Source organism: Aphis gossypii, chromosome 1, assembly GCF_020184175.1.
Source record: "Aphis gossypii isolate Hap1 chromosome 1, ASM2018417v2, whole genome shotgun sequence".
NCBI classification, from domain to species: Eukaryota; Metazoa; Arthropoda; class Insecta; order Hemiptera; family Aphididae; genus Aphis; species Aphis gossypii.
Window position 1 is genome coordinate 58,981,066 of NC_065530.1, and position 24,583 is coordinate 59,005,648.

The window sequence follows — 24,583 nt, forward strand, 5'->3', positions numbered from 1 at the left end:
ATTATATGCCCTAAGACTATGCATAGGTACTACAATGTATACAATGCATATTTGCAATCAAAAAGACCTCAACTGTAATATAATATTAACGTAAAAATAAATATTTTATTTTTATTAATTTATTCTTTGATTGAATGGAAAAAAAAAATATCGAGACTTTAAGAATTACGGATATTATATTTTTTAATATAGTGTCCTGTTTTTTTAAATTTTAAATGTATGTAATTTTTATTAGCTATATTCTGATTTTAACATACAATTACATGCATTTACTATTTTAATTTGATAACGTTTAATTTCTTTTATGCAGACCATTATATTATACATGCTGTATGTGTGAAAACTGAATATGTAAATACGGTACCATACGACATACATGTACTGTAACTACTAATTAATAATTTAAAAAATACTATTTTCTCTTTATTTATTACAATATAAATTCACACTATAGTACATACCTAACCCACCTACTCGATATTATATGCTCCTCAGTTATAGGCATTGTAATATACTTAATTTCAGTAATTACCTACTTAGTAATTATGTTTATGTACAGTTTTCAATTATATCTTTAGTATAAACTAAGAAAGTTTGGTAGGTTATGTAGTAGGTAAGTATAATTTGTCCTAGCATACGTTTGTTATTCGTCACAGAATTTAAACGTAGTATAATGTCTAAACCAATCAGCTGTTGTAGCGTATCAATTATTAATTATTTTACATAATTTGAAAATTCTTTAAAAATGTTACCGTCATACTGTCATACCGTTTGATTTAATGAAATGTGTTTTAATATTATCGTATGTAGTGTTGTGTTGATGCATTTATAATATTGTCATTCGTCTAATACTGTATAGCAATGTTAAGTTCGTTCGTTATTGTTTAGAACGGTGGAGTAAGATTGCGCGCGCTTTACCTTTTTGTGTATAGGTACCTAATATGCGATTGCGCGCGCCGCTCAATGCCGAAATAACAAAATACATGATTTTGACTTTTTAAAAGCATACTATTGAGCGTAAAATTGGATGCACATTCCCAAATCGTTTATTACAAATTTTAATTATTTCGTAATTATTTTTAATAATTAAAAACACTTACAAATACATATTTTACTCAAATGTAAACAATTCTAAAAAGTGAACAAATTATGTTTAATTGAATCTTCAGGGTGGTTATGCTCACTAACATTTTCTAAAATGGAATTATCAGTTGAAACTGTAGAGTGTAGACATATACTGTTTTTTATAGAATCCCCATCTATAACATATCCATATGTCTGGATGGTTGATAAATCGAAATGTGTACAAATTCGCTACTAACAAATCACTTCGCTTTTCCAAATTTGTATGGGGAATTTAATTTAAAAAAATAAATATAAATTATTAACACTGCAAAAAGAATACATAGACTGACAAAGATGAAACACGAACTCAACTAACTATAATAGGTATAGGCTATAAAACATGCGAAATTATAGTTAGGTATATAAGTATATTCATACACATATGGGACTTACAGTAAAAAATAATAATTCTAATCCAATATAAAAATATGATCTAAAATATTATAATAATATAATCAATTACTTCTTAGTGATGGGAAGTTTGTCTGGTATCAATAATAATACGTAATAAACAGTCTACTATAGTAACATACTTACATACTTAAGATTTACCGTGCATCTATATATTTGACAACGTTGCTTAGAACTTATATGTAAAAATAATATAGCTCGCGTAATCGTACGCCTAAAAAGCTACCGCCGATAATAAGGACTTAGTGCTATCGTATATAAAATACCATTAAATCTACGGAATTAGTGAATAATATAATTATATGAATAGTCTATAAATCATAACTCGTTCTGTTTATCGATATCAATCTCGGGGAGTAGATGAACAATATTATTAAACTGTGAGAAATTGTTGCAATAGATTTTACATAATATAATATACGGAACAAGTGCAACAATACCACTATAGCCACTAGGTACTCAACGTCTCGATAATATAATCACTATAGTATACATTATTATCATATTATATACTTCCTACTTAGATATACGTAAAAATTAACGGTGTAAAAATGTAAAATTCAGATTCGGATGCCATTACCCATTGAAATGTAAGTGTATATTTATGGTGTTTGTGCGGGGTAAAAATATATTAGGTACTAAAATTCTATACTATTCTATAGCTATGGTTGTATAACGACCTCCTGATGAATGTATAAAATCGTCGTGAGGCCCGAACGGTGAACCACCGACCGGCGACTATATCATACGTATACTTAAATTAGGTTTGCGCGAGAGTGTATTATCATATTATAAACAATAATAACTGTATATTATGTAATATATAGGTAGTATATTAAGTACGACTAATACGAATCGTTGTCTGTGTTTGGATAATAATTTTTATTTTGTATTTTTATAACGCTAAAGCTGTTGTTCTACGTCCGTCGACACGGCTGTTTTGTACTCATCTGCACGTACAGCGTGCGCACCTACAATACGTGGTCGGAATAAGAAAACGTTTCGGAAATTGTTTCGTTGTCGTCGTACTCCGCGTAGTCAACGGTGCTTCGAACACCCAAATTTGGTTTTCGATTTACACCACGAATGGTTTTGTCGAGAAAATCTAAGTTAGCCGTCAACACAAGTTTATCACGTTTTAAGATCTTAAGCTTTTTTTCGGCTTCTGCGATTTCTCGACGCGTTTCTTCAATGGCTCTGCTGTCACTGTTATCGATTTTTACATTCGCCTTGAAGAACCTAAAAGAACACGTAATTTCTCAAAACGTCTAACTAGCAAAAAAACAATAATAATAATACACTCATAACCTTGACTCTCGATAATACTATATAATATATATTAATTTACTCGATCGGATCTTCGGGCCTAGTTTCGTTTAACATCCTGAACACGTCACTCACTGTTTTCCAGACACTGTTGGTTCGTAGATAGACCATGAAAGAAACGTAATCATCTTCTGGTGTTGACTGCATAAATTCAACAAGATTTATTATTTGTTTTACCATATTATTGCCATTATTCACATTATTGGAGAAAAAAACCAAGGTTCGCATGACTAAATAGAACACGCTTTTTATAATCATTTAATTTTCTAAACTTTTCAGTAATTTTTTGGTTATGTAGTTGTAGTATATGTATAGGAACACAAAAAAATAATAATTACTGAATACAAAAAATAGTTACGTATTATTTTTTATAAAAGGATTATTATAAATAATAATAAAATATATTATTATTACACACCAGGTGTTCAATAGGTTTGAAAATTCTTAGTTATACTGTAAGCATATTATAATACTTACACAGAACAATAACAAATAACATTTATAATGTAAAATATTTAATAACCGCATTAATTATATCATAATATATTATTATTTATTAGTCTCATTATTATTATTATTATTATTATATTATAATCTCGTTTTAAAACTTACTGATTACTCTGTATAATTAATTTAGTTCTAAAACTATATCAATATTACAAAAATTATAATAATTATAGTTAGATAAGAGATTAGTCACTTTCAATACAGATATGCTACGTGAAAGTGAAAGTACAGCATTAAAAATATTAATTAATATAATACTACAATTATTATTTAAAACATAATTAACAAAAAATATTAAAAACAAATTTATATTTGTAACAACAAAAATAGTAATATCAATAAAAGATACAAATGACAGTATCGTAGTATCGTAGTGTAGTAGTGAAAAAAAGAAGCTTATAAACTAGTAAGGCCGTAAGCTAATAGTATAACATGGTGATTTTAATACCAATATAATAATGATTACCTAATGAAACATAATCATTATCGCATAATTAATTAGGTAGTTAAAATTGTTTTATTTTACTAGGTACTGCTTTGTTCTATAAATAATAAAATCAACACTGTTTTTAGAATGAAAAAAACACAAATTATAAAAATTAACTATAAATTGAATTCAAAAATGTATAAATATATTATAATAATATATTCTTGTTTAAGAAAAATCTGTATCTGATTTAGGAATAATTATACTATACCTAAATGAAACGAGTATCATGATTCATGAGTCATGAACTCATGACTATGATAGTAGTATTCGGAACTTCGCAATAGTAACTATTTATTATAATACTTAAAAACTTAGTTATATGCAACAAGTGAATATACAAAAAAAATATTTTGAATACCATTTTTGGTTAAATATTAGAACAAAGTATTGGATTATAAATAAATATTTAATTAACGAATTTAGTATAATATAGTTTCATTTATTATAAGCACATGTAAAATGAGTTTATTAGTTATATTACATATGTTTTATCTATCGATTGGATAACACAATATAATATAATATGTGAACGTATGTAATTCTTTGTATTTGTATGAATTTGTTATATAGCTGTCACGCTCAATCGTGTATAAAACATAATATAATAAGTTCAAACGAGTTCAACGCACCACCTACGATCGTAAATTTGTCCACCTACGTCGACATTGTTGTGAGGTAGTCATATAATAATTGGTCTACTGCAACAACAATATTTACGTCCACAGTTCTACATACTATTATATTCTTATCCTAAATAGGATTCACGCAAGATTTGTCGCCGATCGGATTATGATTACCTATTTACATTAAATGTATATTATATACGTACAACGCACAAACTGTAGATTATATATTATTACATATAAATTAATGATTATTATAATGCATATTATATTTTCCAGTTTTTTTTCGAAACACAACCAACAACACCCGTTTTAACGAACTAAATACACAGACTGGTCATTTCATAAGAATAATGTTGTATAATAACGCGCTGTGTTAATATCATATTATAATAGTTATATGGGCGAGATTATTGCGGAGGTGCAATAGACGGACAACGCCCCCGTCAATTTTATGCGTTCATTATTATTATTATTATTTATTACTATTATTTAAAATCCATTTGGAGGTTGAAGTATAACAATGGGTATTTAAAACCAATAAACCTTAATATAGCCCGATGTAGGTTTTATAAAATTAACAAAAAAAGTTTTGAATAAAGAAAACCTATTATTTTACTGGAGATGACATTTCATTCGATTATTCTGCAGTGATAGCATATTTATTAATGAAATATAGGTTTTACAATACTAAAAAAAAAAATGTGTACATCTATAATAATAGTGACACTTTGGTTCGTTAAGAAGACGTCATCATTATTCATTTATTGTATAATCCGTTTTATTTAAATGACTACCACATAGATAACATTAAAATTTAAATATTTAAAATTAGATTATCGTTTTAGAACGATTGAACATCTAAGTCTTTAGTAATTAGTGTTTTATTTTCGTGTATTTTAATTAAATACAATCAGATTCGTCTCATTCCATTAAACATTCTAGTCAACCGTTTTAAATACCTACTTACTATAACTGTCTATAACTAATCTTAAAGAGACATATTTCATTGCTTAAATAGGTAACTATACTTATGAGTTGCTCAATAATTGAAAAATATCAGATATGAATGATATGACCTAATTTACAGAACACTGATAAAATAAATATTATTGTATTTTATAATTGTAATAAAATTGTTTGTTCCCAGTTTAATTTATATTTAATTAATATATCATATTTTACATTTAGAAAGTACTGACCAATCTTTTTTTTTTTTTTGTAATACGCCTATTTTAAATTTTTGATACACATTTCTTAGATTTTCAGTTTATAACACGACTATTATTTTTATTTATAAGCTTCCTGTTATTATAATACTGTGAGTACCACGGTCATATAACTTTATTAATTTGTATGGCACACTTTCCAGGTATCCATATTCATACTACGACTCCCATAAAATACAAGTTTATACTGCAGAGTGCAGAACACCTAAACTGACCGATTTACGTTCCCTGGGCCGAATTATTTTACTAGACAGTGTTATACATTTTTTTTAGTATTATAATATTAAGGATTAATGATTTTATAAAAATTAAGTATTTTAACAATTTTATAATATTATAATAATTTTACAATATTCCACTTATTAGTACATGATAATTGAAATTAGTTAGTAGCCGTTTTCATCAAGAAAAAAAATGTATTACATTGAATACCTTGTCAAACAGTTATTTATAAAACATGAATTTCAATAAATACAAACTATTATGGGTTGGATATTAGGGAAATATACCTTAAACTAATTTATTAATCTATTTTCATAGATACCATTTCAAATAATATATAATTATACTTATATTTGTAATCATACTTAATATTAAATTATATATCATACTCATATATCTAAAAAAACGTTTTAAAAAATATATTACTTATAGGCAGATATCCATTTTATTTGTTTATTTAATATTTAAACTTACCTTTATTAAATTACTATGATTCATTATATTACTGTTCTTTTAACAATAACGTTTGATGTTTATTGTTTGCGTTATTACTATTATTATTAAAAAATAACAATTTAATCACATGGTTTTTAGTAAACATTGATAATCAAAATGTTTGAATGCTATTCTTATATAGCCAAATAATTTATAAATATAATTGTTATCATTATATTATTACTACAAAACTTTATCACACAAAAACCATACATAAATACAAAAATATTGTATTTTTATATTTTTTTAGTCTTAAAGTTAAACCTAAATATAGGTTGTAAGAACTTACAAATAAATAACATATTTTAGCAAAGAAATTCATAAATTTGCTATACATTTTTTTTAAATATAGGTAGGTAATGAATAAGGATACGTCATCACACGTTGTAATATAGGTGTTAAAGATATGTACAGTATTACCAATATATGCAATAGAATTTTCCAGTAATATGTAATATACCAATATGTACAATTTACTATTATATAACTTTATACATTATACATATTTGATATATATATATCAATAAACTAATTCTAAGAGAGAACTTCGTAGTTTTAGTATCCTTGTATAGTTGTACCTATTACCTATATATAATATTATCAACAGAGACACAGAGTTGAGGAAAATAAAATCAGTGACCATGAAATTCCAATAAAGCGAAGAAACAATAAACTTTAAATACATACAAAATTTTCATATACTACGGTATTAAATGTATACAAGTATACAATTAAACAAGTATTCAACTTTTCGAGTAGTCAAGTCTAACTTAAAAACATGATATTTACAACTAATTTAACATGATAAATAAAATAATGGTAAATATAAATACAATTTTCGGAATTACCGTTGGTCATTTCATGAGTTGCAAATAATATTGGTAATTCTCAAACAGGTTTGTTAAAAAATTATACAAAATTTATTTTTAGGAAAATGTCAAATTGACCATGAATCATCACAATACTTATGAATAATATATATTAATTACTCTATCTTCAAATATTCGATAAATGGAATTTTTTATTATGTACCTAATCGGAATTTTAAACATTATTTTTAACCTAGGTAGGTATATTGAAGGATTCAACTTTTTACGAAAACAATTCCAGTATCAACTATTGTTCTTACGACTTACCTACTTTTTAAACATATAATAATAATTATTATCATTTATCATACATTTATTATTATCTGCATATTTTATGGTTCACCTAAAAACTGAAAATAAATAACTTTGTATGACCATTAAAGATTCAAAATTTTAAAAAAGAAGGTTTGTATAATATTTAAAATATATTTTTGTTTTTAATAAATTTTAGATTTGAATTGGTGTACAATTTTTATTCACTTTCAATACATACCTATATACATTGTTCCTATAGTAGATAAGGTATATAAATAACAAATGTTCAAGTACCTACACAATTTATACAAATTTCATTAGAATGACAAAAAAAAAAAAAATAATAAAATTCCAGCAGAGATATTATTTATTATTTTTTTTAAAACAAATTCACACGAACTGAATAATTCGTTATAACAAAGACTGATATATTAGTATTGTTATTAATTAACATTTTTTTTTCATTAGCAGGACAATGAAATTCGACTTGAACTTATTCATAGAAAGGTATTTAAGAAACATTTTGTCGAGTGACATTCAACAAGCCCCGAGGAATTACACCACGAATACCTTTAGCACCCGCAACAATTATTTTGTGCATGGAATCGTTTAATACTTTAATATATCACTCTCGGAGGTGGGGTAACGAATCATTACATAGTCTGTAGACGGTTTCTTTATTGTCCTTCTCTATTCGCTTTTTTTTTTTTTGCTTTCAAACCAACCATATGAACCTGCTTTACGAGTCTCCCACCAAGAAGGAAAGCCAAAGACCTGTCTCTTTGCAGGCCACAGTTGTCTGGCCGCGTGTTGGCGTTCGCTTGTGGTTTAATAACATTGTGTTGTAGACGTGTTCAAATATCAAAGAATGTAGACCTAGCCGGATTGGATTACTCAAGTCTACGCGATTCGATTAACTATATCAAAGGTAAAAAAATTATATTATTATATGATTTCCAAATTTACAATGCTTTAAACTTTAAACGAATTTCTACATTATAATATTCACTTAGGTAATTTCTTAAAAACTTTTCGACTATAAAATCCCAAACAAAAATATATTGTATTACAAATTTCCCTTTATAAACATTTATGCATTAATATTTATATAATATTTTGTTCAACTACAAAATATAAAATAGCAAGTTATTTAAACTTTTTTACTAAAATATTTAGCGTTAAAGTCTCTCGCTTGTTTAAACATAAAATATAATTCAGTTGGTTTATAAATATATAATATAAATGACATAATACACTTTTCTTATATAATGAACATTAAAATGAAATAGTTATATATTATGATTCATAGGTTTAATCAATTAAGAAATCGATACATTTTTAAATACATAGTCATATAGTTATGACCTTATTAACAGTTAAGAAATATAATCGTGACTCATGGGGCTTAGGATAATTTTTGATTTTTATCCTTTTGTTTTTAACGCTCAACTGAACACTTGTTACATTGTTACTTTCTTTATATCGAACTAGAATAGCTTATTTTAGTTTAAAAACCTATTAGATTATCTATATTACCCACTATCTAGCTGGCTAGCTATTTTATATTTTAATCGTTTATGATAAAACTTAATAGGTACAATTTCAAAAGAATGTATGTATAGTAATATATAGTATTATAAATGTCACTGACTGTAATTAGAAATATAAATAAGTAAATATCACTAGTTCACGTACTATAATATACCTATAGTAGTTATTTATAATATACCTATAGTACACTATAAGTGTTGTTATATTCGTTTACAAATAAAATAAGAATGTTCCAACGTTAACAAAATAAAAATAAAGCAATGCACCAATTCCTTAGATTTTTCCTTTCACTCGAACCGACGACCGGAGACCGTTTCACTTTCACGGCTAATGTGCCTTGCTATACTAGACAACAATATTACATTTTACAACTATATACAGACACGTTGTAGCGTATACAACGCTATGCGATACAAATTTTGCGTCTACGAAAATGAAACTAACTGAATGCAGTGCGAAACCTGTACAGTTCACATCACGAACGCTATTATAATATTGTTCCAGAAATATTGCGCTCGTAGAAAATTAAGACAATAAAGAAAATGCTTAGATGATTAAGAAAATATCGTAAAGCGTAAAGCTAGTTATACAATTTTTGAAATTAAATAATTGCAAGTATGAAATTAACAAGGATTTTAATTAGTTGGACGTTATTATAGACATTAGATTATAAGAAGTTTATCATAGCAATGAACAATCAAAGGTATCATATGCATAGGCGCATAGCGGTAGCCAGACTTTTACATCTGTATTGTTCTTAAAGCTTTAAATGTTCCAACAAAAGTCTTCAAAACAATTTTTATTAATATTAAACTAAAACAGACTTGGGAACAACACTAATCACATAGTAAAGTACTCAGATGAGTATATAGTAATTTATGATAAAATATAATTTTGATATCAGTCGTATTACCAACTATTATTGATAAAAACTTAAAAAATGAATGACATTTTAATATAGGTTTTAAGGTTTAAGTCATAATTTGAAATTTTTCTAAAAAAAAAAAACTAATAACAATAATATGAGATTTTATTACAGCATAATATTATACATTATACAGCAATGTATAGCAAAACATCTGTAAACACGTCTATGGAATTAAAATTTAAGGAAAATCGTAAAACAATATCTATATAAAAAGCAGATCATAAAAAATAGATATTTTTTTTTTAATTTGAAATTTTATATTATTTTATAACTTTATAATTATTATAAAAGAATTGGACAATGTAGGCAGGGGCGGACACAGGAAAAAATTTTGTGGGGGTTTTGAAAAAATTAGAATTCTTTGAAGGTTCATAAGTGAGAATAAATGCGTTTGAAATTAATCATCCATTCATTTGGGAGGGGGTTTGAACCCCCAACCCTCCCCCTGCATTCGCCACTGAATGTAGGCGATAGTAATAATAATAATCATATGTATCTAAATTCTAAATACACCGCCGTATTTTTCGTATTCTAACGTGGCTATTTTGTTTAGTTTTTAATTAATTTCATTTGTGTCCATCGCTCCCATTGTCTGTGCGCTATTCTTATTATTATATATTATATTGTAATTCGTAAATCATAAATCGTTGATTTTATTTCAATTGTAATCTCGCCCACGGCCGTAATCTAAACTCAGTGCTCTCCCCTCTTATATTAGTGTGCGTCTTCAGGTCACCGCTCTACACAAATCGAATAATTATTGAGACGTTTTGCGATCGTTAATGGAAAATTAAATACATGTTGAGATTTCTATGGAAACGAACGAGATGGTATTCCTACAACACAAGTCCTGACATTGACCGTTCTCGTCATTGTACTCGACGACTTCGGTGTGGTTGAGAATCGTCATCATATAATATACATAGTAAACCTCTATCGCGTAGATTATACTTAAAACATCATCATTCATCATGCACTGTTAACGAATTATTATACTCTTGTTTATTGTACCGATTAAATTGAACTACTGGCATACTTTTCCTACATCGTGTACAATTTAAAACCGGTTTTTAAAAAAATAAAAAATGATTTTTGTATTATAAAATCGATTATAACTATTACATTTTAATTTTTAAGAGCCATATAAACAGAAATTTAAATTTAAACAAAATGATAAAATACCTACGTTAATATGTAAAAAAAAAATTTAAAAAAATTAATTTAAAGGTTCAGCTTCAAATATTTTGTCTACAAATAATTTTAAATGATCTAAGTAGATTCAAGAAAATAAATTTAGTATAAACACAATTTTTGTGATATAATATTGTATTGGTTAAATGATTAACGAAATTCGTAATAGATACTTAGGTATAAAAAGTGTTCATATTAAAAATAATGTGTTTAATTTGTATACAAATACAAAAGAACAATCCGTAATAATTAATCAAAATCGGTTGATACTAAAATATATTATAATATTATGACTATTAAATCATAAAATTATATTAAATTGTTTTTGTTGAGTATATATAAAACATTAATTATTTTTTATACGATAATTAATACTTATTAGTGCTAGACTGCTAGCTTATGAGTTTTGAATACTAAAAGTAAATTAATGTATACCTATTTTAAATTTAATCTATCAAATGTTGGTGCCAAATAACTGGGCACCTGTATTAGAACATAATATTTTTGTTGCATAATTTTATCCTCACGACACTATTCTGACGTAGTGATGTAACATATATTTTCAAGATACTTTTGTAGGCAACAGTAATAAAGTGAGTTATATATACTACTAACCTTATGTACCAATACAAAACTACAACCTTAGTTCATAATAGATAACCACAGTTTTAGCATTCTTATAAAGGTCGTGAACAGGTCATATTATGTAGGTACACATTTTTACAAATTACTAATGTCTAATAAATATTATACACTACCTACTAATTTCTCTTTGATTACCTATCCTTGAAACACTGTTTACGAAATAATAGTTGTAAACTTGTTACTTTAAACATGCCGAATTTGAAATAAAAGCAAGTTCAATATCGTGTCGGATAAATCAATGGAATAAAATATTGAAGGCAATCAAAATATATTTTAGCTCCACGTGTATTGGTTTATTGAATGGGAATATATTATGTACCTATACATGAATTCATTTTCATTGTCAATTGTAAAAAAGAAACAAAACGTCCGACTATAGTCTTTATAATTTGTAAAAACAATAATAATAATAATAATAATGAAATAAATTTAATATCCAATCCATAATAAAACCATTAGTCATGACTTGTGTATACCTCCTAACTGAAAAAACGGACTTTACTTAGATAGTAAATAGAATAATCATAAAAACATTTAAAAAGAACCTAATAATTATTTAGATCAGCATATTATATCTACTATAAAATAAAAAGTAACTAGATTTCACTTATAGCTTCTTGTAATTCTACCGTGGGTTTTTTTTAATAAATTATGTTATGTATTTTTTAATTAATTTATTTTTATTACAAAGTTGTATTTATTATATTATTTAAATCGCATGATTAATTTAAAATAAGCCATACTAAGTACTACTACTTAATGCCGTGTATAAAGCGCATTATAATTATTATATCTATAGTTCGTAATTTTCGATGTGTTTCTGAACAAAACCGAACAAAGTGTTATAAAATGTGCAATATCGTACCTAACTACTATAATTTATAATAAATTAACTCTTAATAGCCGATATAATAATTGAGTTTTTCAGTAATTATAATATAACTAAGTTTTAATAATAATTAAAAATAAAAATAAAAATTGTTAGTTTAAAAATAAACTTAAGCGTTCAACATTATTTTATTATAATATTAACTATTATTTTAAGTAGAAAACTTATGTGGGATTTTATATTAAATTTTTACAGAAAAAAAAACAAAAAAAAATTTAAATGTAATACGGTTATTTTGTTTATGAATTAAAAAATCGTTTGAAAAGAAATAATTATTACGATTAAATATCTATTTTTCCTAATTATAAAATAGTACAAGAGATTTTTAATTTTTACCTCTCTAAAGTAGAAACTAGATCAATTTAACTATTTAAAATCACCCTCAAAGTTGAAAACTGAAGCATATTATTGACTATTTATAATTCGTATATACATATATAAACAACACACTCACGTCATTATAAAATCAATACATTCATCGCTCCGCTCAGTATTTAGAATAATTACAAATAACGTTATAAAAAATAACGTATGTTTATGCTTTTTTAGGCTAGAAAAATAATATTATAAACAAATAATATCATCATTTCAATTTTATTTGTCTTATTTTCACAATGCAATTAATATGATCAATTCAAAGTTAGCCATCTACTGATTTTTTTTTTTAGAAATATTTCATTATTGTTCTTTTTTTAATTAAATATTACATTGAATATACTTATATTAATAATATATTTCTATAAGTAATTAAATTAATTCTAATGTTTATATACAATTTCATAGAATGCATTATTGATGTTTTCAATTTTGCTTTTAATTTTAACCTAAAATTTGAAACGAAAAATTGAAATAACGTTAAACGGAATAATCCAATAACGTTTGAAAGTACAATTATAGGTAACATTAAACGTTAAAATTTATATAATGATTTATACTCAAAAACGCAAAAACTATATATTGTTCCTATACAGTATACAATTATATGTTGAATCATCCTAAGTGCTGAAATTGACCAACGTTTTAAACCATATTTTTGTTGCGTTATCTTTTTGTTATTAAAATAAGCGAATTATAAATAAATGTCTATCTATACTTCGGTATCACAATATGTTTAATTTTAATTTAATATTAAAAATATCTATATTTTTTTTTCTCTTTGTGAATGTACATTCAAATTGGGCCTGTCCCGTATTATATTTAATAAATAATAAAAAGTATTGTATTATTATAATTTAATTAAGTCCCGTATTTGAATGAGTTTCATTACTTATATAAGGCACCTTATAAAAACATTAAGTACCTACATTTATAGTAAAAATTCTTTTGTCATAGTATCAGTTTCATTTTTTAAATATAGCTCTAAATTGTTTTCAGCGCAATGACGTCTCTTCAGCGTTTGTCGTTTGTTCCATCCGTGAATAATATGTCTCACCAAAGACTTCACGATAGTGACGAGAATTCTTCAGACGATGACGAAAATTCACCTTTAACCCAAGACTTATATGGTGGAAGGTATTTAATTGTGTGTGTGTGTGTGGTGTGTGTGTGTGTGTGTGTGTGTGTGTGTGCATGTGTGTGTTTTAATATATAATACAATGAAATGTGATAAAAATTTAAAAATAAATTGACTTAATTAATTATTAATATATTTTAGTCAAAGGACTTTGGCAGATACTAAAGCATGGGACGTTTTTCGAGATTTGCCTCCACGCAGCGACAGTGGATCTATGGCTAATCAAGCATGTCTCGAATTTACTATACGTGTGTTGAAAATCCTAGCATATTTGACCACATTCATAGTTGTCCTGTGTTGTGGCGTTATTTCCAAAATTAGTATGTTTTTTATGACATCTCAAATTAGAGCCGATCGTGTCGTCACATTCTGCAATAAAGACCTAAGTAATTATTTTAAGTTTTTATTTTACTGAACGGCAAATTCTGTTTGTAATCAAGTATTTAATCAAATCATCATTTCTTTTTTCATAGGTCGTGATAAATTTTACGTTGTCAACCTTCCAACTGAAGAACGTGTAGCGTGGATATGGTGTTTACTGCTAGCATTTATTGTACCAGAAATTGGAACTTTAATACGATCATTGAGAATTTGTTTCTTCAAGTCGTGTAAAAGACCTCCTTTATTCGATTTCGGTTTTGTTCTCATTATGGAAACTCTTCACGTCTTTGGTTTAGTTTTGCTTGTGTATGTTGTACTACCAAATTTAGACGTCGTCAAAGGTGCAATGCTTACCAATTGTCTTTGTTTCGTGCCAGCTTTGCTCAGTAAGTTTATTATTTTTTAAATTAATTTATAGAGTTTTCAATAAAAAGTAAAATTTTACAGATTTATTATCAAGGACAACAAAAGGTTGTAAAACAAATTCGGAAAAGTCTGAAATATACGCCAAAGTCTTAATGGATCTAATTGCTGTTGGGTCACAAGCCACTGGTTTCTTTTTATGGCCTTTGTTACACCCGGAAAAGCAGATGAATAACCTTTCTATTCCAATTTCAGTATTTTGTATATCTTGTGGTTACTGGGAAAATTATACAACCAAGAATACATTTTTTGGTAGGCTATACTTGAAATTATATTTATGAAATAATTGAAGATAACGTTAGAATAAAATTGTTTTTAAATTTTTAGGATTTATGAAGTTTGCATACCACATAAAAGATCGAATGCGAAGAACGCGTTATTTCATATATATGCTAATGTCTATTTGGAAAATGTTATGTTTCATGTGTTTCATGTTAGTGGTTATGTTCTTTAAGGGTGAAAATGTTACTCAAATCTTTTCATTAGTCAACGCTGGCTTTTCACAACACAAGATACAAGTTCTCGAGGTAATTCATAATAATAAAAATATTTGCAATTTTTATTAATATTATTATTTTGTTTATGTATTATTCAGGTAAATCAAGTAACACGAAGTGGAACAATTTTACCAGATCTTGCTGATATAGTTACAACTGGAGATTCAGTTGACATTGATGCAGAATATGTAACTGCCTTACACGTTCTTCTTTTACAAATTATTTCGGCATATCTGTGTTATATTTTCGGTAAATATGGTTAATATTAATATACTCAATAGAGATCAACAATTGTACCATTAATTTAAAGATATGTACATATTGGGTGATATGTGAGATTACTTCAGTATCAAAATGTGTTACTTCATTATTTTAAATGAATAATTATTATTATACACTTCAGTTTTAATTACACATTGATAACTGACATTTTTATATCTTTCACAGGTAAATTTGCTTGCAAAATTATGATTCAAGGATTTAGTTATGCGTTTCCAGTAAATCTAACAGTACCAGTTACTATGTCTGTATTGATAATCGCGTGTGGTTTGCGTCACGATGATCCTTGTTTTTTCCATAATTCTATTCCAGATTATTTATTTTTCGATTCCCCTGATGTCAATTTCTTGAACAACTTTATCACTAAAGAAGTGAGCTACTTAAATCAATATTAATGGTATTGTGTAACTCATTATTGTAATGATTTTTAGCACGTATGGGTATGGCTATTGTGGCTTCTATCTCAAACTTGGGTAACGTTACATATTTGGACACCTAAGTGTGAACGTCTAGCGACCACTGAAAAGCTTTTTGCTAGACCTATGTACGATTCTTTGTTGATAGATCAATCATTGGGAATGAACAGGAAATTGAATGACGAAAAAGACGTAAAAACTGAAGTAAGCATTTTTAATTGATTTCAGTTTAAAGTAATTAAACTAACATTATTTATTCATCAAGGACTTGGCCGATCGAGATAAAGAACCAGACGAATATTATGAAACAATATCTGTGCACACGGATGTAAGCAGTACAGCCCCTAAGACTGTGAAGAAATCTGATAGTATTACAAGAATTTACGCTTGTGCGACTATGTGGCACGAAACGCACGAAGAAATGATGGAGATGTTAAAGTCGATCCTCCGAATGGACGAAGATCAGTGCGCACGTCGTGTGGCCCAGAAATATTTGCGAGTAGTCGATCCAGACTATTACGAATTTGAAAGTAAGTCAAAGTTTCTGCATATTATATAAAATAATTAATTCTAAAACATAATTTATTCAGCTCACATATTCATGGACGACGGATTCGAAATCAGTGACGAAAACGATGATTGGAATCAGGTAAATAGGTTCGTAAAACTTTTAGTTAGTACAATCGATGAAGCAGCAACTCACGTGCATGAAACAAATATACGCATCAAACCTCCAACTAAGTATCCCGCTCCGTATGGTGGCCGTCTAGTATGGACGTTACCTGGAAAAACTAAGCTCACCGTACACATTAAAGACAAATCCAAAATTCGGCATAGAAAACGATGGAGTCAGGTTATGTACATGTATTACTTACTTGGTCATCGATTAATGGAATTGCCGATTTCCGTTGAACGGAAAGAAGTCATTGCTGAAAATACGTTTTTATTGACGCTTGATGGAGATATCGATTTCCAACCACATGCAGTCAGGCTTTTGATAGATTTAATGAAAAAAAATAAAAATTTGGGAGCCGCCTGTGGAAGAATCCATCCAATTGGAGGAGGTAATCCTTGAACATAAAATTTATTATTTACCCTATTTAATAATATTGTGTTTATTTATTGTTTAGGTCCATTGGCGTGGTATCAAGTTTTTGAATACGCCATTGGTCATTGGCTCCAAAAAGCTACTGAACACATGATTGGTTGTGTGCTTTGCAGTCCTGGGTGTTTCTCGTTGTTCAGGGGTAAAGCTCTTATGGACGATAACGTGATGAAAAGATATACATTAAAATCTGATGAAGCAAGACATTACGTACAATATGATCAAGGTAAATAACATACATTTTGGCACTAAAATTAAAACGATTTGTAATAAATTTACCTTAAATATTAAGGCGAAGACAGATGGCTTTGTACACTGTTATTACAAAGAGGATATCGAGTAGAATATTCAGCTGCTAGTGACGCATATACTCATTGTCCAGAAAGCTTCAATGAGTTTTATAATCAGCGAAGAAGATGGGTACCGTCGACAATGGCAAATATCATGGATTTGCTTATGGATTACAAGAAAACAATTAAAATAAACGATAACATTTCAATGCCCTACATCAGTTATCATGTAAATATTTCCGTTGAAAACTAATATATCTAATGAGCGATTTTTTTACTTACTCAACAATTGACTATTTTCAGATCATGTTAATGGGAGGTACCATTTTAGGACCGGGAACTATATTTCTTATGTTGGTTGGAGCCTTTGTGGCTGTATTTCATATTGACAATTGGACCAGTTTCTATTACAATATTATACCGATAGTATTGTTTGTTTTTGTATGCTTCACATGCAAATCAAATATACAGGTAAATTATAATTGGTAGTTTTACAATGAGTATTTTGATAACATCAACTCATAATAATTAAATATTAATATTATTATTATTATTTTTTAATATGATCGTATATATTTTAATAATCATTCTTGTTCACAGCTATTATTGGCGCAAATTCTATCAGCTCTGTACGCGTTAGTGATGATGGCCGTTATTGTCGGTACGGCCCTACAGCTGGGTGAGGACGGTATCGGATCGCCATCTGCAATATTTTTAATCGCCATGATGAGTTCGTTTATAATAGCAGCACTTCTCCATCCGCAAGAATTCTCTTGTATCATATACTTCGGTATATATTGGCTATCCATTCCATCTATGTATTTGCTTTTAATATTGTACTCCATTATAAATCTCAACATTGTCACATGGGGTACGAGAGAGGTTCAAGTAAAAAGAACCAAAAAAGAAATGGAAGCAGAAAAAAAAGCCGCTGAGGAGTCAGAAAAGAAAAACAAACAAAAGTCAATGCTTGGGTTTTTGCAAAACTGGGACCCCAACGAGGACAATGAAGAGGGCTCGTTTGAATTGTCGTTCGCTGGACTTTTCAAATGTATGTTTTGCACTTATCAGAAACCCGTGAACGAAGGTCAGCAGCTGGTAAGGATAGCTGATTCATTAGAAGGTTTAGGTAAACGGATGGATCACATTGAAAAGTAAGTACCACAATACACAATTCCAGAATGTACATTAATGCGGGAGTCTTTATAATAGGGTTGTGATCGATCCAACATCAGTGAACCGTAAGAGAAACGCTTCGACTAGTAGCGTTCCCCATCAGATTGCTCTGGACCCAGTTCAAGAAGAAACTTCCCAAAACGAACACTCTGATACTGAGACTGACGAAGAATCTTTAGGTAAACGTTGTTATTTATTGATAACATTATAATATTCGATTTAGTTTAATTTAAGTTGTAACTGAGAATAATGAAATATATTTTTGGTCCATTTCAGAACCCAAAATAGAACGTAACGATGACATCAATCCTTTCTGGATTGAAGATAAATCTCTACGAAAGGGTCCGGTAGCGTTTTTATCTACAGCTGAACAACAGTTCTGGCGAGATTTGATAGACAAATATTTATATCCGATCGATGAAGATAAAGATGAAAAGGCTCGAATCGCAGCAGACTTGATCGAACTGAGGAACAAATCTGTGTTCTCGTTTTTCATGATCAATGCTCTATTCGTACTCATTGTTTTCTTGCTCCAATTAAACAAGGACAAACTTCATCTGGACTGGCCGATAGGCGTCAAGACAAATATTACGACTATTGCAGAGACGTCTGAGGTAAAAATTATATCATTGTTTTAACTGTTTTATTATGGACAATTTAATTATATTATAAAACCAAACGATTACAGATCATTATCAGCAAAGAGTACTTACACTTGGAACCCATCGGTTTGGTGTTCGTGTTCTTCTTCGCGTTCATCATAGTAATTCAGTTTACCGCCATGTTGTTCCATCGATTCGGTACTTTGTCTCACATACTTGCTTCAACGGACTTAAACTTGTGTTGCAACAAAAAGGTAAACGCATATGGCAACTTTTATTTTTTGAAAGTTTTCATCAATTTATAAATGATCGACGTTTCTCGGTTTCAGACTGAAGATTTGACCCACGATGGTCTACTAGACAAACAAGCAGTCGTCATCGTCAAACACCTACAACGTTTGAGGGGTATCAATGGTGACTACGATAATGAATCAGGGTCCAGTGGCGATAACGCTGTGGGCCGCCGTCGAACAATTTACAACCTAGAAAAACAACGGCAAAAGACGCGAACAATTGGCACACTGGACGTGGCTTTCCGCAAGAGATTCTTGCAAATGAAAATGGGAGAGGATGAAGATGAACCGCAAGGTACGTTAATACTTATTATATATTATTAAAGAATTTTTTATATGACAGATACTTGCACCGTATCAAAATATTGTAGGTAAATTATAGTCAGTGATTCAACTTCCGAGATAGTCCCATGTTTTAAATGGAGATCCATAGCTAGAGATAGGTAGTAATTTGGTGATATTATCTAATGGTTTATCGGTATCCTAAATTATTTTTCTTCAAATGCATCATAATTAAAAATATACATAGATAATACACATAATATACGTATTAATATCTAGTAAATTCAAATAAACTACTATCAAAATTATTACAATTTCTATAAAATAATAATATTAGAATAAATATATGTTTATATTATATGTACCTAAGTAAGTTTCAAATCATAAAAATAATTTTAAATATTGTAACTTTAACGACCTAATAACGCATTGACAAAATATAGGTATATAAACCAGGGCCGCATTTACACTTTTTACTTCCTGGGTCGACAATATTTATACGCCTCCTTAAATCATAGATTATAAATCATTTAAATTAGTTATAGACCTAGTTAAATAACTAATTTAAATACAATATCAACTCGACTTTTGATTTCAAAAATATTAGACGCCTGTTTAACTTGCATCTCACTTGTACAGATACGTAAATACAATAATCTGATTTTTGACACTCAATAACAGTTTTGTATAATTATTATTCCGTATTCGTTTACAGGTGGCACGCCAGTGTTAGGCCGGAAACTCACTATGGGCAAGGAAGTTCGACAGGCGCTCGAGGTGAGGAGACGATCCATGCAAGCGGAGAGGCGCAAGTCTCAGATGCAAACGTTAGGCGCGAGTAATGCGTTCAACCAGACACAGCGGCAATCGAACGCGGGAATCAGCGTTAAAGACATATTCAAGGGTAGTCAAAATTTGGCATACGAGCGCGACGACGGTGACGGAGACGACCGGTTGCCAATGCACGCCATCAACTGAATCTTTAAACGATCTGAAACGACATCGGATCGGACGAGAGGGATAATGAGCCCGATAGACGGAGATAAAAAACGATCCTCTCAACGGAGCGTTTCTAGTCAAAAAACATAAATCACAACACGAAGAAACCGAAGCGTGGTCATCGTGTATCGTCTATAAAAAAATATTATAATATAATTTATATTTCTTTTACCCGTCTGCGGTCTCGTTTCCCCCTTGTTTTCCGAGCCGCTTAAGCCGGTGCATCGAGATCTACGGTTAAAAACCCAATTCGAAGACGAATTTCGATACCGAACTGCCTATACCTAGCTATTATATATTGGCCATTACACGGCTCTGACGGGTTTCTTAAAAATACTCGTCGATGTGATATACATACTCTAATTACTTAATTTTTCTATTATATAAATGCCTTTTTATTATACTTTACCATGACATAAAAATACCTATGTATACAATAAACTATTGCTCATTTTGTACCATATTTTATGTTTTATGATATTATTTTACTTTATTATTAACATGCCATTATAATATGACATTGTACGCTGTGTCGCTGTAACAAATTAATGTTGAATACGTTACAAAAATGCCTTTAAGGAGGTTTGTAAATTTTTAATATTATGATATAACCACTACGACTTATGTGATTATTCTATTAATGGTAGTATGATACTATAAATATGAAACACCCATTGATGTTTAATCGTGACCAATAGTTTTTATAGACTATGCCTATAGTTTTTAAATATACTTATATACCTATAGTTTGTTTGAATGTCGATCGATCCACATCAATATTAATAGATTGTGAAAATTCAAATAACAGTAGATAAGTAGATTACTTACTACCTAGTTATTACTACTGCTATTTATTAGTCAAGTTACAATTAAATGTGCATAGATATATAGTTAATTTAATATTAATGACTACTATCATTAAGTTTTTAATATTAATATATTTTATAAAAATGAGTTTAAAATAATGTGAAAAAACGCAAAACTTCTAAGTAGGTACTTACTTAGAAAATTATGAGTTTGTTATGAAATTATTGTGTGATATGAAAATAAACAGCATAATATATTTTTGCGATACAAAAAAAAACAAATTATCAAAATTATACAATGATGAAAAATTGTATAATGTTAATTTTAAAAAGAGTGGTCAAGTGAGTAACGCTCTGCACTCTGCTGAATAGTAGGTCACTATAATAGGTAATGGGTGTATTAAATTTGAATCTAATAGATATCTACTACAGTACTACCTACCTTATATCTATCATTATATACGAAAAATGATTCTGAACGGAGTTGATTTGTCAGTTTAGGATATAATTTCCAGTGGTTGGTGAAAAAGGTGGTTTTTTTTTAATGGTTCTGAATACACCAAAATTTAAATTCTTTTACATATATTATAGTTTCGCACGATTTTCGAAAATTATTAAGTACAGCAACATCAGCAACTACATGATTAACAATCAAAGGTTTCCATCACCCTGTCTGTAAATATTAAACATTATGGTTATTAATTTTACTAGAAACTTAAATTCCACAATTACCTATAGAGAATTCTGAATTTTACATTTAAAGGAAAAACAAGCGTTCTTTTAGATTTTTATAATAAGGATTTATACTTTATAGCATCTAAAATCTCAAACCAAAATCATATCATAATAATCAATAATAATAATAAATATTATTATTATCATAATAATCAATCATATTTGGGTCGGCAAAAATATCAATTAGATTTTAGATATTAGACATTGAACTCAATATCTGAGTAGGAAATATATTAAATTGTTAAAGTAGGTATGTATATATTAATATAATATATAGTATAGGATGTAGTGAGCATACTAAACAGCAGTACAGCACCAATAATTATTATGCTCTCAAATTGTTTACATTTACAAATCATAATTATGATTTTAATTTATTTATTTGCCTCCAAAAAATGTTTAGTTTTTTTCAGCGAGTTCAGCTTTAAACGGTAATAAAGTAGGTAGTTCAAAAGTTATCTTTTCATATTTCTAATGTCATCAATAATGACTCATCATAATTCATAAATAACTTATGAAATTATGTTTCTACCAATTATTAATTCGTACAATAATGTCACGATACAAACAATAAATATAATTTTCCTAACCTAATTTAACTCAGTGGAGTACCTAGGTACCTAGATATTTAATTCATAACTATTATTTAGTAAACATAATGAAACTGTAACTTACCTAGGTACTAGGTATATTAAAAAAAAAAAAATCAATAATTAATTTTTTAGACTCTGTAGCCTTGCCGCCTAGTTATAATAGGTATACAGGTAGGTACTAATACTTTATAGGTACCTAATTGTTTTCTCATTTTATAATGTTCCTACCTACCTATATTAATATACTGAAAAGTGGTTCAAACCATACTAAGCGCTTACTTTCTGAAGACTATGACAAGCTTGCCCAAAATTTTCTGAAATGGACTATATAATTCTACATTGGTGATAGGAAAAATACTATTCGTCAAGGTAATTTACCAGTAGCAGGCTTTTATAAAAATAACATCATCATAAATTAAAAAGACAACTAAAACACCATTCCTTTTCAAGAAGTATTCAATGTTTTCTAACTTTTCAATGTCACTACTTTTCTAACACAATAGTCAGGAAGTGATTAGGCATAACAGACTAGAGATGAGAGAAAGGATAAAATTATTCACGGCGTGGATTTTAATTCTAATACCAGATGGATCCTATAAGAGTACTGATAAATTATCATCCTCAATAATTTGGATGATTTGATAGGATTGTAAAACCAATTAAAACTTAAAAAAACATCGCACTTACCTCTAGACAAGTATTTGATAGCCATATTGTTTTCTACGAACGGACTATTGGGTTAGTGATATATAACAATGGCAACAAGAACCTATTTTTATGAATCAACTATTTAAAGTACCCAACCAGTGCCTACCAATTATTCCAGTGTTAATGTAGACAGCCAACCTTCGCACAAACCCAATTCATAGTATAAAAGTAGGTACATAAATCAATTTTTGTAAATTAATAATTTTAAACTTTAAAGATTTTTAGATTTCTACCCATCTGGCCATCCCCACTATTATATTATGACATTATGCCAGAGATGGCTTCATAAAATAACTATTTATATAGTCACTGGAGATTGGATTTCAGTTGGTAATTGCAGATAAACAACTGTTGAGTTTAATTTTGTACGATTTAGAAGTAACGTACAAAAATCGAAACTGCAAACTTTTGAAAATAAACGATATGAGAGGCAATTGTGTTACGTAGATACCTATGAACCTGCCTAACACAAAGTTTATTGTTGATGTATAATATAATTTTGTTTTTGATTCCTAATACGAAAAAAAACTACCTATTGAAAAATATTATTATTGTTACATAATCTTGTAATACTTATATGTGCATATAAGTAGTCTATAGCTAGGTACTATAGCTATACCAACTATGACACAATATTATACATAATTTTAATTCACTTCTAGTGCAAATATAACCAAAACTTTTGCTTAACAATATCCACACAATCGGAAGTCTGATAACTCTAATAGA

At 28.3% G+C, this 24,583-nt stretch overlaps 2 protein-coding genes and 1 long non-coding RNA gene across 3 annotated transcripts; 1 reads left to right on the plus strand and 2 right to left on the minus strand.

Moving 5' to 3' along the window:
- Window positions 1-2,325: 2,325 nt before the first annotated feature.
- Window positions 2,326-6,520, minus strand: LOC114128527 (uncharacterized). The gene is made up of 3 exons (XM_027993050.2): window positions 6,408-6,520; window positions 2,885-3,003; window positions 2,326-2,775 (listed from the first exon to the last, which is right to left on the minus strand). The coding sequence occupies exons 1-3, from the start codon at window positions 6,429-6,431 to the stop codon at window positions 2,508-2,510; spliced, it is 411 nt and encodes a 136-aa protein (XP_027848851.2). The 5' UTR covers window positions 6,432-6,520; the 3' UTR covers window positions 2,326-2,507.
- A 1,802-nt stretch (window positions 6,521-8,322) lies between these two features.
- On the plus strand, window positions 8,323-21,475 carry LOC114128580 (chitin synthase chs-2). Its single transcript, XM_027993125.2, has 20 exons — window positions 8,323-8,480; window positions 14,131-14,268; window positions 14,411-14,655; window positions 14,743-15,036; window positions 15,098-15,325; window positions 15,401-15,600; window positions 15,669-15,819; window positions 16,018-16,220; window positions 16,281-16,469; window positions 16,531-16,795; window positions 16,856-17,329; window positions 17,396-17,596; window positions 17,663-17,889; window positions 17,964-18,131; window positions 18,261-18,814; window positions 18,873-19,015; window positions 19,113-19,450; window positions 19,525-19,692; window positions 19,768-20,026; window positions 20,729-21,475. The coding sequence occupies exons 2-20, from the start codon at window positions 14,135-14,137 to the stop codon at window positions 20,989-20,991; spliced, it is 4,704 nt and encodes a 1,567-aa protein (XP_027848926.2). The 5' UTR covers window positions 8,323-8,480; window positions 14,131-14,134; the 3' UTR covers window positions 20,992-21,475.
- Window positions 21,476-22,306: 831 nt separating this feature from the next.
- LOC114128581 (uncharacterized) lies at window positions 22,307-24,517 on the minus strand. Its single transcript, XR_003592764.2, has 2 exons — window positions 23,834-24,517; window positions 22,307-22,491 (listed from the first exon to the last, which is right to left on the minus strand). It is a non-coding gene; the product is annotated as an uncharacterized LOC114128581 (long non-coding RNA).
- Between the last annotated feature and the right edge of the window lie 66 nt (window positions 24,518-24,583).

What these genes read in the sequence shown, in the direction of transcription:
- LOC114128527 (XM_027993050.2), bottom strand. Translation starts at nt 6,431, where the DNA reads ATGAATCATAGTAATTTAATAAAG. An exon ending in ATCATAGTAATTTAATAAAG is followed by an intron (nt 3,004 to 6,407) that starts GTAAGTTTAAAT and finishes GAATTTATGCAG; the next exon opens with TCAACACCAGAAGATGATTA. An exon ending in AGGCCCGAAGATCCGATCGA is followed by an intron (nt 2,776 to 2,884) that starts GTAAATTAATAT and finishes GTGTTCTTTTAG; the next exon opens with GTTCTTCAAGGCGAATGTAA.
- LOC114128580 (XM_027993125.2), top strand. Translation starts at nt 14,135, where the DNA reads ATGACGTCTCTTCAGCGTTTGTCGTTTGTTCCATCCGTGAATAATATG. An exon ending in TTACGTACAATATGATCAAG is followed by an intron (nt 17,597 to 17,662) that starts GTAAATAACATA and finishes TTAAATATTAAG; the next exon opens with GCGAAGACAGATGGCTTTGT. An exon ending in ACTTGTGTTGCAACAAAAAG is followed by an intron (nt 19,693 to 19,767) that starts GTAAACGCATAT and finishes TCTCGGTTTCAG; the next exon opens with ACTGAAGATTTGACCCACGA.